This window comes from Danio rerio, chromosome 12 (genome assembly GCF_052040795.2).
Source record: "Danio rerio strain M-AB ecotype USA chromosome 12, GRCz13ab, whole genome shotgun sequence".
NCBI lineage: Eukaryota > Metazoa > Chordata > Actinopteri > Cypriniformes > Danionidae > Danio > Danio rerio.
In genome coordinates, this window is record NC_141032.1 from 41327501 (window position 1) to 41344061 (window position 16561).

Sequence of the window (16561 nt, forward strand, 5' to 3'; positions counted from 1 at the left end):
TTATTATTATTATTATTATTATTATTATTATTGTTATTATTGGTTCATAATTTAATTTGTAATTAATCATGTAATGAATAATTTATAACTAATACTATCCTGCTTTTATTTAAATTTAAAAGCATATTTTTCCTAAAGTTTTGCTCTTGATCTCTCTGCAGGAGCTGATCTTGCCTTTGCTCCTCCTGGGTCTCCTCATCCTCATCAGCACCCTCAACCCTCATGTCTCCTACGGCAGCATCAGCACCAAGGAACTGGAGTTTGAGCGGGAACTGCCAGTCAAAGGCCTGGGTTACACCCCCATCACCAATTTCACCAATCACATCATGGAAGAGGTGGCACGCGAACTGTGTAAGTCACATCTGTTGCTTGTCTGTGTTCAAGTATCATTTTCTATTATTAAATGTGTTGCCAATTTAGGCAGCATTTACTCAAGTTTGTTTTAATTAATTAATTTATTTTTACTTCATTTTGTCTGTGACTTCTGTTGTTTGTAGTTTTTAGTTTTTGTGAAGCACATTGGTCAACTTGGCTTGTTTTTTAATTATGATATATATATATATATATATATATATATATATATATATATATATATATATATATATATATATATATATATAACTGCCATTGTCATGTTCCTTTCCTATTAGCTTGAACTGGCTTTTAGTTCGGAGCTAGTGCTATTGCCTATTCAAAGATGAATTGATTCGGCTAGAGAGCCTTCTAAGAACAGGTTTGCTTTTCCATGAACCAGAGAAACACCACAGAACAAAGTCACTCATCTTCCCTAGCAACAGTGCGGAAGCCATGAATGCACAGCAAATAAACTATTTGTGCCACAAAGTCGTATGTTACATGGGTATATTTTTAGCCAGAATTATATTGTCAAAAAAAAAAAAAAAAAAAATATATATATATATATATCTCATTCATTCATTAATTTTCCTTCTGCTTAGTCTCTTTATTTATCAGAGGTCGCCACAGCAGAATGAACCGCCAACTCATCCAGCATATGTTTTACACAGCAAATGCCCTTCCAGCTGCAACACAGTACTGGGAAACGCCTATATACACTCGTTCACACTCATACACTATGGCCAATTTAGTTTATTCAATTAACCCGTAGAGCATATCTTTCGACTGTGGGAAACCACACGGACATGGGCAGAACATGCAAACTCCACACAGAAATGCCAACTGGCCCAGCTGGGACTCGAATCAGCAACTTTCTTGCTTTGAGGCAACAGTACTAACCACATCATGGCGCCCCTATATTTTACATCTAAATATAAATAAGCATTTTCTCAAATATATGCATGCATGCGTGTATTTAAATACACATCCATCTATTCGTTATAGGTCATAGCAACTTTTTAGTCAGGGCATTTGGCCTAGGAACCATTATTTGCAAATCACTTTTCCCAGTGCATAGTGTGTCTAAAATCAAAGAAAAGCTTTGAAACTATGCTCTGGTCACTCAAACTAATAATTACTATTTAAAATAGACCCATTGTGTGTGTATTTGTTTATGTCATAAGTAGGCCCATACGGAATCTGCGCGCGCAGAATTCCGCAGATTTTTCGCAGATTTCTGCAGATTGTTAGCTTATAATTAATTCTGTTTATTTACTTGAGTAAGTGTGTATATCTGAATTTATTCAGTTTTTATTCAGTAATTTATTACTTTTTATTTAATGTATTAAGGTCTAAGTTATGATACTCCGCTGGATACTCCCAAAATAATTCCACAGAAATCCGCAGAGTTTTACCAAAATTCTCTGCAGAAATAGCAAAAAACATCCGCAGATTCCGTCTGGCCCTAGTCATAGGGAAGGGCATTCGTTGCGTAAAACATATGCTGGATTCCACTGTGGCGACCCTATATTTAATAAAGGGACTAAGCCGAAAAAGAAAATGAATGAATGAATTATGTGTGTTGTTCCTCAGCTATGAATGAGCATTTAGACATGTTCTCCACCGAGGCTGATTTGGAGAATGCCAGCCTCTATGAACCCGAGGGCTACGTTGGAGTGGTCTTTTTGGATTCGATGTCATATCGTCTGCGATTCCCGTACAGCCAGCTTCCTCTGCCTAGTGACTTCACCGAGTCCATAAGTAAGCATCACACACACACACACACACACACACACACACACACACACACACACACACACACACACACACAAACCACTGATTTCATTAAGTTACAGCAGTGGCATCACCCTGTTTTGCTGCGGCTTTGGTTAATTGGCAAACTCCTTTTTAATGCAAATGACATTAGCTTTGTAACTGTTTGATCTATAATGAAAGGAGCTGTTGAAGAACTAACACTCTTGAGTTTTTTTTTTTTTTTTTTTTTTTAAATCTCTGATCCTCAGCAAGCTGTTACACCAACTATGTCAACTGCCGTGCCGCCAACTACTGGTATTCTGGATTCATACGACTACAGTCTGTCATTGATGCTGCCATTATACAGGTTAGAAAGTACTGCATCAGTTTGAAAGAGTTATTAGTATTTAGAAACTTTATAACACTGTTAACCACCTAAATGTTTTTTTTGGACTCCACTCAAAAAAAAAAAAAAAAAAAAAAAACCTGCCAGTTGCGTTTTGTTTTTTCACAGCTCTGCCATTGAAAGTGACTTAGTGCTATTAAGTGCATCAAATAAAAAGCAAATCAGAAGCATCTTAAAGGGGGCGGGGCATGTCAGAGAGCATTTGATTGGTTATAATTTGATGAGAAACTGAAGTATAAGGTGACGTGAATAAAACCATTGATCCAAACAAGCAGACGTGACAAACTACAAGCTTTACATGTTTATATCAGTTTTATATCTTCTAAACCTGATATTTGTCACTGTTTTGGAGCACACTAGGTTATAGATATCTTAAAAACTAACAATACTGATGGTAACAATTATTTTATTATTTTTATTATTATTATTTTATTTATTTATTTTTTTATTATTTTAAATTCATGAGATCAGTTTAAAAAATAAATTATTTAAAACTGCTTTTATTCCAGCCAAGTTAAATTACATCAGAGTTTCTCCAGAAAAAATAATATATATAATAGCAAATACTGTGAACATTTTCTTTCTCTGTCTAACATTACTTTGAAAATATTTGAAAGTGAATCAAAAATTCACAGGAGGGCAAATAATTTAGTAGTGGTTTTTGGCAATTGAAGGAAACTGCTGAGCTTTTTCTGATCCATGATATTTCCTAAAAACTGCTTCATTTTATCTGCAGATGAAGACCAAACGTCCGGTGTGGAATGAATTAAAAGTGCGAGCAGTGATGATGGGACATCCAGGTTCAGTGGAGGTTCAGAAGTTCCCTCATGCTCTGATCTCCATCTACTTAGTGCTGGCCTTCACACCCTTCGTTTCCTTCCTCATTGTTAATGTGGCAGCTGAAAAAGAGCAGCGTCTCAAAGACACCATGGGCATGATGGGATTGTACGACTCTGCCTTTTGGTACGTTTTTCCAATTCATGAACAAAATTGTAATGCGTGGCACATTTAAATAACGTTGAGTTTGTAAAATAATCTTTTGCTGTCTCCAGGCTTTCATGGGGCCTTCTCTATGCCGCCCTAGTGACTACCATGTCCATTCTGATGGCTGTTATTGCGACCTGCACGCCCCTGTTCTCCAACAGCAATTTCTTTGTCATCTTCCTCCTCATTTTCCTCTATGGAATATCCTCGGTAAGTCTTCCGGTGGCAGTCTGAAAACTAGAAACTCAAAGCTTCAGAGGAAAGCCGTTTAAATGCCTGTGCACTCGTTTGGCCTCAGGTCTCCATTTCTGCCTGCGGTGAAAGCAGTCTTGTTGAGTGACAGGCTAATCTGCCTTCATATTGAATATATTATTAGTTTTCATTTTCGTTTTGCAAGGCTAAATTGCTTTTCAGCTGTGATGGTTTTCTTTGGCGTCAGAAGGGTGTGACTGTACTGGTAAAATAACTGACTAAATGCAAATCGCTCCTTTGAGGTTTAGATACATTCTTGAATAAATGCAATATATAGTTGAAGTCTGACTTATTAGCCCTCCTGAATTAATTTTTGTTTAACTGAGAGGAATTTTTTCCAACACATGTCTAAACATGATAGTTTAATAACTCATTTCTAATAACTGATTTATTATATCTTTGCCATAATGAAAGTAAATAATATTTGACTAGATATTTTTTAAGACACTTAATAATACAATACAGCTTAAAGTAGCATTTAAAGGCTTGACTAGGTTAATTAGGCAAGTTAGAGTATGGTTTGTTCTGTCGACAATTGAAAAAATATATTGCTTAAGGGGCTGATAATATTGAAGTTGTTTTAAAAAATACAAAACTGCTTTGATCCTAGCTGAAATAAAACAAATCAGACTTTCTCCAGAGGAAAATAATATTTTAGGAAATACTGAGAAAAAAATTCTTGCTTTGTTTAACGTTATTTGGGAAATATTTGAAATACAAAAATGACATGAGGGCTAAAAATTTTGACTTCAACTGTAAATGTAATATTCAATCCATTACATTTGTGTCAGCAATACAGTGATTTAGAGTTATACCTGTGATGAGGCCTTCTTATGTTTATTTATTCAGCTGTTTAATGTCTTAGAATGTGCCAGTTTTAGCTTAAAATCTTTTCATATCATGCTGTAAATGGGCAATTTTGGGATATTTTACCATTTTATATGAATTTGGTTTCATCCATGGGAATTTGGCTTCACATATACATTGTGTTTTTTGTGTGTGAATTATTGTTATTATTGAGACTAATCTAGCTCCATAGACAATACGTTCACATCGGTAATACACTTTTCTTTTCTTCTTTTATGTTGTGGAGTAAAGTGCATGTGTATCAGTATTAGACATGGCCTGGTAAAAGATTCGGATGCCATGATAACCTTGGATAAAAAAAAAAAAAAAGCGATTTCACGATATTGTGCTTACTGCTCTAAAATATGTTCTTAACAAATGTCTAGGTAATAACCTAAAGCTTTTTTCCCAGTTGAACACAATATATTTTATTTTTAGAAACATTTAAAAAAACTTCATTTATTTATTTTCTTTTTAGCTTGGTCCCTTTAATAATCTAACCCATCCAGCATATGTTTTATGCAGCGGATGCCCTTCCAGCTGCAACCCATCTCTTGGGAACACGCATACACTCTCATTCACACACATACAAGAAGAATTGTAGCTTACCCAATTCACCTATAGCGCATGTCTTTAGACTGGGGGAAACCAGAACACCCGGAGGAAACCCACACTAACACGGGGAGAACATGCCAACACACGGAAATGCCAACTGACCCAGCTGAGACTCGAACCAGCGACCTTTTTGCTGTGAGACGACAGCACTACCTACTGCGCCACCGTGTTGCAGGAATGATACACTTGTCAGGCTAAATAATTAAAATGAATAATTGACTTACACATACCGTAGGAACAGTATAGCTGAATATTTTGGTGGTTTTAAAACCTTGACTTCACCAAACAGGGGTATACCTTGAAAACGGTAACATAATGGCAACTTAAAGCACTAAACCAGGCCCTGCCACTTTGGGCATGAATTGTGTAAGTTTATGATATTGTGATGGGTAAAAAAATTAAGGTAGTTCAGAAATTGTGTTTTTAGAGTAAATTTGCTGATATTGTTCAGGCTCAAAAAGGATCTAAGAGTTATTTAGTGTAGAAACATACCAGGACACTGGTAAATGTTGGCAGAAGAGGTCTATGTTTTCATCCAGTGCCAATGGACCCTTTTCACAAGACTGTCTTGACACATTTAACAGTCCTCAGCATCTTTAATCCTTGAAAGTTTTTATTATTTAGATTTTTTTTAATGGATGAACTTTTATATGTATTATTTTTGCATGTATTAAATCATCTTTGTGTCAAATGTCAAAGAACTAATTGCTAGTAATGTGAGGTGTTTCTAACACAGCGTCTATGGGCAGGAGAGTAAATTTGATGTTTTTCTCTCTTCTGGCTGCTCGTATCAGTCTTATACTTTTTTCTATTTCTGAAAATATTTTCCTTTTATTATTTTAGCAAATTGGATTGTAAAAAAAAAAAAAAAAATTGTTGTACTATCCTATTTACTGCGTTCTAAGTTTACCCAACTATGATGATTTCCGAAACACGGAAATGTGAAAAGGGTCCATTGTTTGGATTGTGAAAACTGTCATCTGTGTGACAGATTGAGGAGGTTAACACAAATTGAGGGATTTTCTTATTATTTTATTTTAAATGCATTGACTTCACACTTTCTACAAAACTCCCATTTTTTCCACTTCTCAATCGTGCAGATTTTCTTCTCCTTCATGTTGACCCCGTTGTTTAAGAAGCCCAAGTTTGCCAGTACGGTGGGCTCGATGCTGACGGTGGTGTTTGGCTGTCTGTCGCTCTTTACTGTGTTGATGAGAGATTTCCCTCAGTCTGCTGTGTGGCTCCTCTGCCTTCTGTCCCCCAGCGCTTTCTCTATCGGCATCGCCCAGGTAACACACAAACACACTCACACACTCTATGCTTTAATAGCAGTTTCCAAGGTTATTTAACTGCCTGCCAAGAAGCGCAGTTTTATTCAAATTTGAATAAAAAATCTGTTGTACTTCCCTTAGCAATTTTGCCATGGATATACATATGCATTCAAACTATTTGATTGCGCTTCTGTTCATTTTTAAAATGTCTCAAAATAAATGAGTACACATCATTTTGAAAATTACGATTTTTTTTTTTTTAATCCATTTCTTACTGAATATAGATCATATATTTTGGTGCATTTGAACAAAACAATTTATTGAATGGATAAATTCATTAAAAACATTTTAGTCACCGAACATCTTTAGAAATAAAGATAATACATTTAAATTCATGTGAAATATTTGGGAAAAAATACCAACTACAAAATTTCATTAAGTGTATACGTTTTTATTTTTTTTTTAATTACTTGTTTAATATTTTTTATTAATTGTATACATTTGGGTGTACTCATTTTGGACCATTATCAAAAGTTATTTTGCTAGATTAGCTGCAGTACTGCTCAGTACTGACTAATCTAATATGTATGCAGAAATATAATATTGTAAAGCTTCCTATAGAAAATATTAATTTAAATGATGTCATTTATGTTGAGCACTGTATATAAGAATGGAGTACTTTAATTCAACAAGTATGCCTTAAAAAGAAAGTTCACCCAATGACGTTTCAGTCACTTTACTCAGTTGTTTAAAACCTATTTGAGTTTCTTCTTTTGAACACAAAAAATATATATATGTTGAAGAGTGCTGGCAGCTGGCACCCATGTTGGCACCCATGAATGAGGTAATTAAATTTTTGGGGTGAACTATCTTTTTGTAAAATGTTATTTTAATTATGTGTTCTTCAAAGGGTTTGGGGGAAAATGTATAACTGTTTCTACCAAAATTCTAAGCAGATCGAAGGATTCAGGGATTAGTAATTAGTAATGTAAAAAATAAAGACAGATTTGTGTCATAAAAATTTCATTTACTGGTAAAAAAAAATGGTTAAAAATATAATTAGTTAAATAAAAAAAATTATTTTGGGAAAAATATGTTAAGTTAATTTAGGAAGATAATAAAATATTTTATTGGGCACTAAATAATCAGAAATGTTTCCTCAGCAGTAATGACCGTGGAATTATAAATGATATTTTTTATTTAAAGCTATAATATTTAATTAAAACATTATTTTTTAAATTTATTCCTAAGTGAATAAAAACAAGAAATAATACTTTTGGGGATTAAAAAAAATGTCTAAATTAAATTTGCGGTAAAAGTAAAAGATTTAATTGGGCACTAAATAATCAGAAATGATTCCTCTGCACCAAATCAAGCGGAAACTGAAGCCTGGTCTAATGGCTGTTGAAGTAAATTAGAAATAAATTATCTTTTGTAAATAGAATATATAATTTTTAATGATAATAATTCTTATTTGTCCCTTAATTATTCCTACCTAATTAAGTGAAAATAAGACTAAGTTCAAAAATATTTTTAACAATCAACTTGTGGAATAATTGGTAGTGTAAGTAATTAATTTTACTAAACAATAAAAACACAAAGTTCCCTTAAATAAGTTGCTGTTTTTGTGTTTGTATGTGTAGGTAGTGTATCTGGAAGCTCAAGGGGACGGCGCAGTGTTCTCATCTCTGGGCAATGGTCCTCACGCTCTCTATGTTCCACTGGTCATGCTGTTTTTGGACTGCATCCTCTACCTGCTTTTAGCCATTTACCTGGACCAAGTGCTACCAGGTGATGTTAGAGTTAAATCATTTCATATAAATCGTTCGGTATTACCGAACTGCTCATTATATAGACCATTTTGAGGGATGTAAACAATAACAACGGTCCTAATGTATTTCCTGTTTAACATTTTTAATTTCCATAGCTCCTGAGAATCCTATGAGGTCCACATATTGATGAATAACATCATGACAGCTGTTTTAATGTTGAGATATGATTGAATTGCATCTTGTTACAGTTATTAAAATAGTTTGACAACAAGCAGGAAATATTCATTGGCCAATGGTATCACCCCATTGAAATGGTCTATTTTATGTATATTTTTAGTCCAGAACTATTATTATTATTATTATTTTATTTATTTATTTATTTATTTATTTTGCTGTGGATCCTTTTCACATTTACGGGTTTCTAAGCAGTATAAGTTATGTGAAAAGCAGTGGAAGTTAGTTGTTTTTGTATTTATATTTGGTCAAATAATAAAAGAAAACCTCCACGATAGTGTTTACATGACTTTTAAACAGCAGCCAGATGAGAGAACAATGACAAATTTACTTAATAAAACTGTATTTAGCATTTTCGTATAAATGGTTATTACTTTTTTATAAGTTGATGCAAAGAGCATATAATACAAAGTACAGATTTATAAATGTAATTACATATCTATATATTTTAAATCAAGATATTAAAAACCTTTAAGGAATAAAGATGTTGATTACCATCATCACTATCTTATGAAGAGGGTTCATTAAACCAGGTATCATTTTTTAAAAAGACTTTTTAAGAGGACATTCTGTTAGGTTCTAAATGCATCAATTCATTTGTAAATTATAACTACATTTGCAGATGCAGCTTCAGAAAAGCACATGTTTTTTGACTATGCTACTTTCTACACCCAAGTATCTTTTTAGTTGTTTTGATGTTGGATGGAGGCGTTTTTGTGACCTTTCCACTTTAATGGGCATTTCTTCCTTCAGGCGAGTTTGGCACAAAACGCTCAGTGTTGTATTTTCTAAAACCATCCTATTGGTCCAAGCGGAGGAAGCGATATGTCGAGGTGAGCTCTGTGTATGAGGGAGAAGTAAACGGGACGCCTGCAATCGACGAATCGGTGGAGGCTGTTTCTCCTGAGTTCAGAGGCAAAGAGGTTATCAGGTACAGACTCCATTCTCAAACTGACCAGTGGCCACGAAATAATGATTTTCAGCCATTTTCTATCATTTTAAATGAATTTTTTGAGGTTCAAAAAAGTAAAAAAAAAAATTATATATAGATAGATAGATAGATAGATAGATAGATAGATAGATAGATAGATAGATAGATAGATAGATAGATAGATAGATAGATAGATAGATAGATAGATAGATAGATAGATAGATAGATATTTATTTTATTTATTTTTTTGACAATTCATAACCCTGACACTTTCTTTAGTTATGTTTATTTGTATTTTGTTTATTATTATTATTATTTTTATTTATTACGATTCATTTAGCTGTGACCACCACAGATAAATTAGAGACTAAGCCGAAGAAAATTGAATGAATTATTATTTTATATTATTATTTTTGTTAGTTTTGATTTCTCTTTGTAATCAAAGCATCTTTATCTTTATCTAACTACAGTGGCCACTAAGTACCACTAAGTTCAATCCTATTCAAATAATGTTTTATATTTGTTCTAGGTTTTTGCTTTATTATTAAATGGCTCAACGGTGAGATTTCTAATTTTTACAAAGGTAATTTCATGTTGATAGAAGGCAATTTGCTTTCAGTTTATATGCTTACACTGATGTGTCAAATAGCTTCAGTGAAAATAAAACAGTAAAATATGGGGTAAATAATAATGTTCCCTTATCATTCTTTCAGTGTAACGCATTTATGTGATGTAAATGTCAATGTTATGTATGTAAAAATCAAACAACACGCATATTCTTTTATATATTTGAATATATACAGTACAGAATGTGTGATCATACTAAATTTCAATTTTAAAGAATTAAAAGCTTTGTATAGTTGACATGGGTAAAACCTACTGGTTTGAAGGATAGCAGTGTGTGAAGATTTAAAAGGATAAGATCATATTTGACAAGATTCAAATTAGGGCTGCACAAGATATCGTTTTAGTGTTGATATCACAATGTGTGTATTTGCAACCGTCACATCGCAGTATCTGCAATGTTGAGTCAGAATTATAGTTGATCAGCAATGAAGACTGTACAGTGTTATTTTGCATTACATTTAATTATTCAATGACTTTAGCTGAATATCTGACTACTGTTAGACTCTTTGGAAAACCATAAAGTCTTATTTTATTGTTATGTATTTATGCTGCCAGTTTGCTTGATTCACTCCTCTACAAGATTAATACAATCACTTTGGAATCACTCAAATCCAAATAGAGCTAGTAAAGTCATCTGCTGAAGTTGTATCCAATATCACAATATAAATTGGAGAGAAATGAAATGTCGTTTTTGAAAAGTTAAAATTTCCAAATGTGTGCAGGCTTAGTTAAGATATTTCTTTTCAGTATATGAAGTATTTGTAAACTCAATGGCATTTTAGTTGGTGTCTTCTTTTATATCACTGTTCACATTTGACCAAATTTATTTTGTATCTTTGATGTTGTGCAGTGATTTAGGGAGCAGTTTGGGAAAGGGACCAGTGTTTTTTTAGATTTGATGTGTTAAAATCCTTCAAAGCCCTGGGTAGATTTGGGCTTCGAAGAGAGCTGGCATGCAGCCAGAATGACCATTTAATATCCATCACAAGCTTTCTGTGTTTATATTTTTATTCCTGTTAGGATTTGCAATATCCGAAAAATTTATCGGGAGAAGGATACCAAAGTGGAGGCTTTAAGAGGTGAGACTACCCACCTTTAATCTATCTTCATGACCAAGCATTATGCAGCTGTTGAGCAGTATTGATGTCTAAAATGATTCCTGTGTATTGCTGATTAAATGTTTATTAAATAGATAGTTCACCCAAAAAATTTAAATTTTACCTCCCTCAAGTACACTAGGTTGACTCCTAGTATTTATTATGTATTTATTATTATGTATTTATTGAATAATGATTCACCCCAAACTTGTAATTACTTTCAAGTGGCTCTCATGATGAAAACATATTTTATTAAAATGTCAGTTTACGTACAATTAGACCTTAAGATTTTTATAGTCAAAGTATTTTGGATTATTTTAGAAAAGGTATCACCAGGAAGAACTTTAAGTTATCAAATATTGAAATGAAAAAAAAAAAACTTTTAATATACAACTTTTATAATATACTTTTGATATATTTTTATTTAACTTTTAATATACATTTTTTATGAATTTTATTTATTTCTATGTATGTATGTTGTTTTTATCATGTAATGTTTTAATATATATTGATCTTGCCATAAGTTGCTGATGGCGCAACAAATTAATAAACAAGCGTAAAGACTATGTGCATTTTAGTTCAATTGAATTTACATTGAATGAACTCTTATGTGATCAATTGTCTGTATGTTGGGGTGACCTGTGCTTCAACCCCCACAAACTGAACTAAATGACCCTTTTATCACGAGTGTGACCCTTTTGAGTTCTTAATGGGTATAAGCCAAACGACAGCTGAAACATCTGATTAGAGGGTCCTGCTGAGCCTCGTGAACACAGAATGGTTTGTTTGATGCTAGTATAAAGTACTGTCTCACAGACAGTACTTTGGGTTAAGTTACTTGAAGACTGATGAGTTAACATCACAGCTGAGGAACTGCACTATTCATTGTCTTCAATAAAGTTTTCTCCCCATGAAAACTTTAGTCAGCTTACTTATTTTATGTATTAGAACAGTGGTTCTCAAACTGTGGTACATGTACCGCACGTGGTACGCAGGCTTCCTACTAGTGGTATGTGGAGGAACCTTTCAATAATTCAAGTAAAAAAAAAAACACACTTTTTACCCTTTGACTCGTTCGAAAACAACAATGTGATCAGGAAATTGATTTTAATGGGCTAAACTTTTGATTTTATTTTAATTTTTCTAATGTTTGTTATGTATTCTATTATTTAAGGGTTATTTTCCTCCGCATTCTTGTAACGGTTGTTTGGGGCGTATCTTGTATTTTTATATCCCGATGTTGACAGGTATAGTTCAATTACTTGCTTCTCTGACACTCATAGCCTACTCTAAGAGCAGTAAGCAGATCTAATTTCTAATTTGAATATGTAAATCCAATTCATATATTTAAAATACAAGGTAACGTTTGGGGTTCTATTTTGACAGTCCATGCGCAAAGTGCAAAGCGCAGGGCGCAAACGCTTTCAGGGAGTGGTAGAATCCACTTTTGCTAATATAAGGATGGAAAAATCTGCTTTGCCTCGCACCTTGCGCCACATTGCACCGTGTGTATGATAGGGCCCTTTGATTTTTAAAGTTATACAAATAAGTCATAAATACATGCAACATATATTTCAAAATTGATCAAACATAGTTATATATGATTATTATGAAATACGGTATAATCGATATTTATGAGGTCCAAGAAACATTTACAGGTTTTGATATATAGGCTACTTTATGATAATACTTTACATTTAAGTACAGCAGTTTCCTTTTAACTTTTTAAGAACAGTGCCATTTTTAATTAACTTTTAAAATCACATTTTAGGTTAAACGTTGTTGTTTTATTTATTTTTTTGTTTTAACCTGCAAGTGTGTATTTGTTCAAACTATTTATTATGTTTAAGGTGGCAGACAATAATAAATATTTATAATAGTAAGAATTAATCTGTAATGCATTAATCTCATAATGCATTTGAATGGTCTTCAAAATCCAGTTTTACTATAATGCATTGATTTATTTGGTCTTGTTTCTGCTTGGGATCAAAAGGGTTGACCTTTGACATCTATGAGGGTCAAATCACAGCCCTGCTGGGTCACAGTGGAGCAGGAAAATCTACCCTGATGAACATCCTGTGTGGCATTTGCCCTCCTACGGAAGGTCAGATTTGTGATGCAAGGATGCTAGTTTTTTTGTACTCTTAAACTGTCATTATATCTGAGTTTCTGTACTTTGCTTGAAACGACTCCTTTCACACTTCCAATTGTCTTATGTTTACCCATAGGCACAGCCACCATCTATGGCTCTCCAGTGGCAGAGATCGCAGAGGGGGCCGAGATGAGGCAGCTGGTTGGTATTTGCCCCCAGTTCAACATCATCTTTGATGTGCTCACCGTAGAGGAACACCTGAGGATCTTTGCCGCCATCAAAGGGATCCTGCCCTCTGATATTGACGGTGAGGTAGGAACTCCTAGTGGATCTAGAGAGCACATCAGCTGACCGCATGTTCACTCATTGGGAAATGCAGAAGCGAACATCACTACATCTACATGCAGCTGATTTGACAATAAATCCACCCTGCATAATCGGATTCATTCATTATAGAGTGACCAAACGCTATTCTCGGCAGTCTTGGTTCAAGAAGTATTTTTTTTTTTACTGATTTGTACAGGTATATTACTATTCAAAAGTTTGGGGTTGGTAAGTCTGTATTTATAAAAAAAAAGAGCCATAAAAACAATAATATTTGAAAGGGTAAAGCAGGATTTTCAGTAACATTTTCCTTCATTTTTAAATTATATATTACATAAATCATTCCAGTGTGTTGTTTTGATGCTCAGGAAATGTTTGTTTGATCATTTATTTAAAATAGTGTTTATTTTAAAAATCATTTATTTATTTATTATTTAATTTGACTTTCAGAAATCTTTCAGTAATATTTTTTTATTTTTACATGATATTCCAGAAATCATACCAATGCGTTGGTTTGAAATGTTTGTTTGTTTGTTTTATTTTTTAAATATTTTTTATATTTTATTAAATAGTATTTTTTTTAATTAATTTTAATAAATTACCAAAATTTAATAAACCTAACACTAAAATACTATTTAATAAAATACTAAATAAGTAAATAATATAAATTAATAAGTAATAATATAAATAAATTATGTATAATTTAATTATTATTTATTATTATAACATTATTATTATTTTATTTTATTTATTTTTTATTTCTTTCATTTTTTTAATATAATGTTCAGAAGAACAGCATATGTTTAAAATGACTTGTATATTATTCATGACAGAATGTAAAATATTACAGTAATTTTTCTTTCATTTTTACACTATATTCCAGAAATGATTCCAATTCGTTTTTGATACTCAGGAATTTTTTTTTTATTTTATTAATATTTAATTTAATTTTTTTTTTCATTTATTAAAACCTTGTTATATATTTAATTTATTAGTAATATTATTTTAGAAAGTTTTCAGTAATTTTTTTTTCCATTTTTACTCTATTCCAGAAATCATTCCAATGCGTTTTTAATGCTTTATACATTTAATATTTTATTAAATAACATTTCATTTTTTTTAAACATTGTTATACATTTATCATTATTATTATTATTATTATTATTATTTATTTTTTGTACCTTTTTTAAATACAATGTTCAGAAGAACAGCATATATTTAATATGGCATAATATAAGTGTTTATTGTAACTTTTTTGATCCATTTAATGCATCCTTGTGAATAAAGTTTGTAAGATATATATATTTTTATTATTATTAATTAAATACATTTTTCTGAACCCCAAAACTTTGAACAGTAGTGTACTAGTATTATTAATAATGTATTTTATTTAAGAGAATACTTTAATAAATTATTTTCCAGGCATCTTTTTTTTGTGTGTGTTTTCTGCTTTAAAATATCTCTCTTTTTAAGGTAAGGAAAGTTCTAAAGGATCTGGATTTGGAAAAGATTATGGACGCTCTGGCAAAAAACCTCAGTGGAGGCCAGAAGAGGAAGCTCTCTGTGGGCATAGCGATTCTCGGAGATCCCAAGGTAAACGTCTGACATCTTATACCTCTGACTTGTTGATCCGTTTGCTTATTTATCCACCTACTTCAATGTTTTTTTTTTTTTTTCGTTTATGAATCAGATCCTCCTTTTGGATGAGCCTACAGCTGGTATGGACCCAGTGTCTCGGCACCAGGTTTGGTCTTTACTGAAGAGCCGTAGAGCAGGCAGAGTTACAGTTCTCAGCACTCACTATATGGATGAGGCTGATATACTTGCAGGTGCTTCTCTCATTTTTCTCTTCCATCAGTCATTTTCTCAGTCTCTTTTCTCATACACCTCTCTGTGTTTTCTTTAACACAGATCGTAAAGCTGTCATCTCGCAAGGACAGCTCAAGTGTGTTGGCTCTTCTTTGTACCTGAAGACCAAGTGTGGAGTTGGGTATCATCTTAGGTTAGTTTGGTATTTGTTTTAATGTAAAATACTATTGTGTTGTATTATAAAGTCATGGTTTGGTATGTGTTTAGGGCAGCTGGCTGGAAAAACTCTTATGTCCTAAAGGGATAGTTCATCCAATATTGAAACTCAAGTGGCTCCAAACATTATTTCTTACTTCTGTTGAACACATAAGAAGATATTTTGAAGAAAGTTGAAAACCGGTAACCATTGACTTCTATAGTAGAAACAATACTATGGAAGTCAATGGTTACAGGCTTCCAACATCTTTCGAAGTATCTTTTTTGTGTTTAAAAGAAGAAAGAAAATTAAAAATGTTTGTATGAAGTGCGAGTAATTGATGACAATTAAAATTTTTGGATGAACCATTCCTTTATTTTTATTAAATAGGGGGTTATCTAAACAAATTATGGCTCTGTCTTTTAAATTCATTATCTTTATTTAATTATATTATATTACAGTTTTCTTGATGATGAAATATGTTACACATATGCTTATTCATTGTGCCGGCTGTGACCATGGTACTGCAGCACAGTTCCTAGATTATTATGCCAAATGAGACTGTAGTTCCTAGCCATATCAACCTAGAACATAACTTTTTACTTTTGTGTCGTTCTACATACCTATAACTACACTGAAACCATATGATTCAAAGATTAATCCTTGGTACTGCAACAAAGTTCCTTGATTATTACAACAGAATAAAAGTATAGTTCCTAGCCTTATTAACCTAGAATATACCTTTTTATTTTTGTTGGTCTTAGTATATGATCTAACTACAGAACAGTCAAGCATTTAAAGATGTTTTTGTGTGTGTTTTGAGTGAGATGCTAATGGTCTAACCCAATTAAATGGTCCATGCTAAGCTAAGCTAAAAGTGCGCCTACCAGATTCTGGACCGTGGCTCTGTTTTTAATTATAATTAGTCAATTATAGTTACGGTTTTCTTGATTATTAAAGCTGTTTATTTACAGTTCCTTGATTATTACACCAGAA

At 32.6% G+C, this 16561-nt stretch overlaps 1 protein-coding gene across 1 annotated transcript in view; it reads left to right on the forward strand.

The window, feature by feature from the left end:
* abca5 (ATP binding cassette subfamily A member 5) overlaps window positions 1-16561 on the forward strand; it is a 54678-nt gene that overhangs the window by 11743 nt on the left and 26374 nt on the right. The window contains 14 exon segments of the mRNA NM_001099246.3: window positions 162-351; window positions 1948-2115; window positions 2379-2476; window positions 3252-3478; window positions 3568-3709; window positions 6313-6501; window positions 8127-8274; window positions 9243-9420; window positions 11068-11126; window positions 13138-13248; window positions 13373-13548; window positions 15034-15153; window positions 15251-15389; window positions 15472-15562. Of these exon segments, the coding sequence (NP_001092716.2) occupies window positions 162-351; window positions 1948-2115; window positions 2379-2476; window positions 3252-3478; window positions 3568-3709; window positions 6313-6501; window positions 8127-8274; window positions 9243-9420; window positions 11068-11126; window positions 13138-13248; window positions 13373-13548; window positions 15034-15153; window positions 15251-15389; window positions 15472-15562 (2036 nt within the window).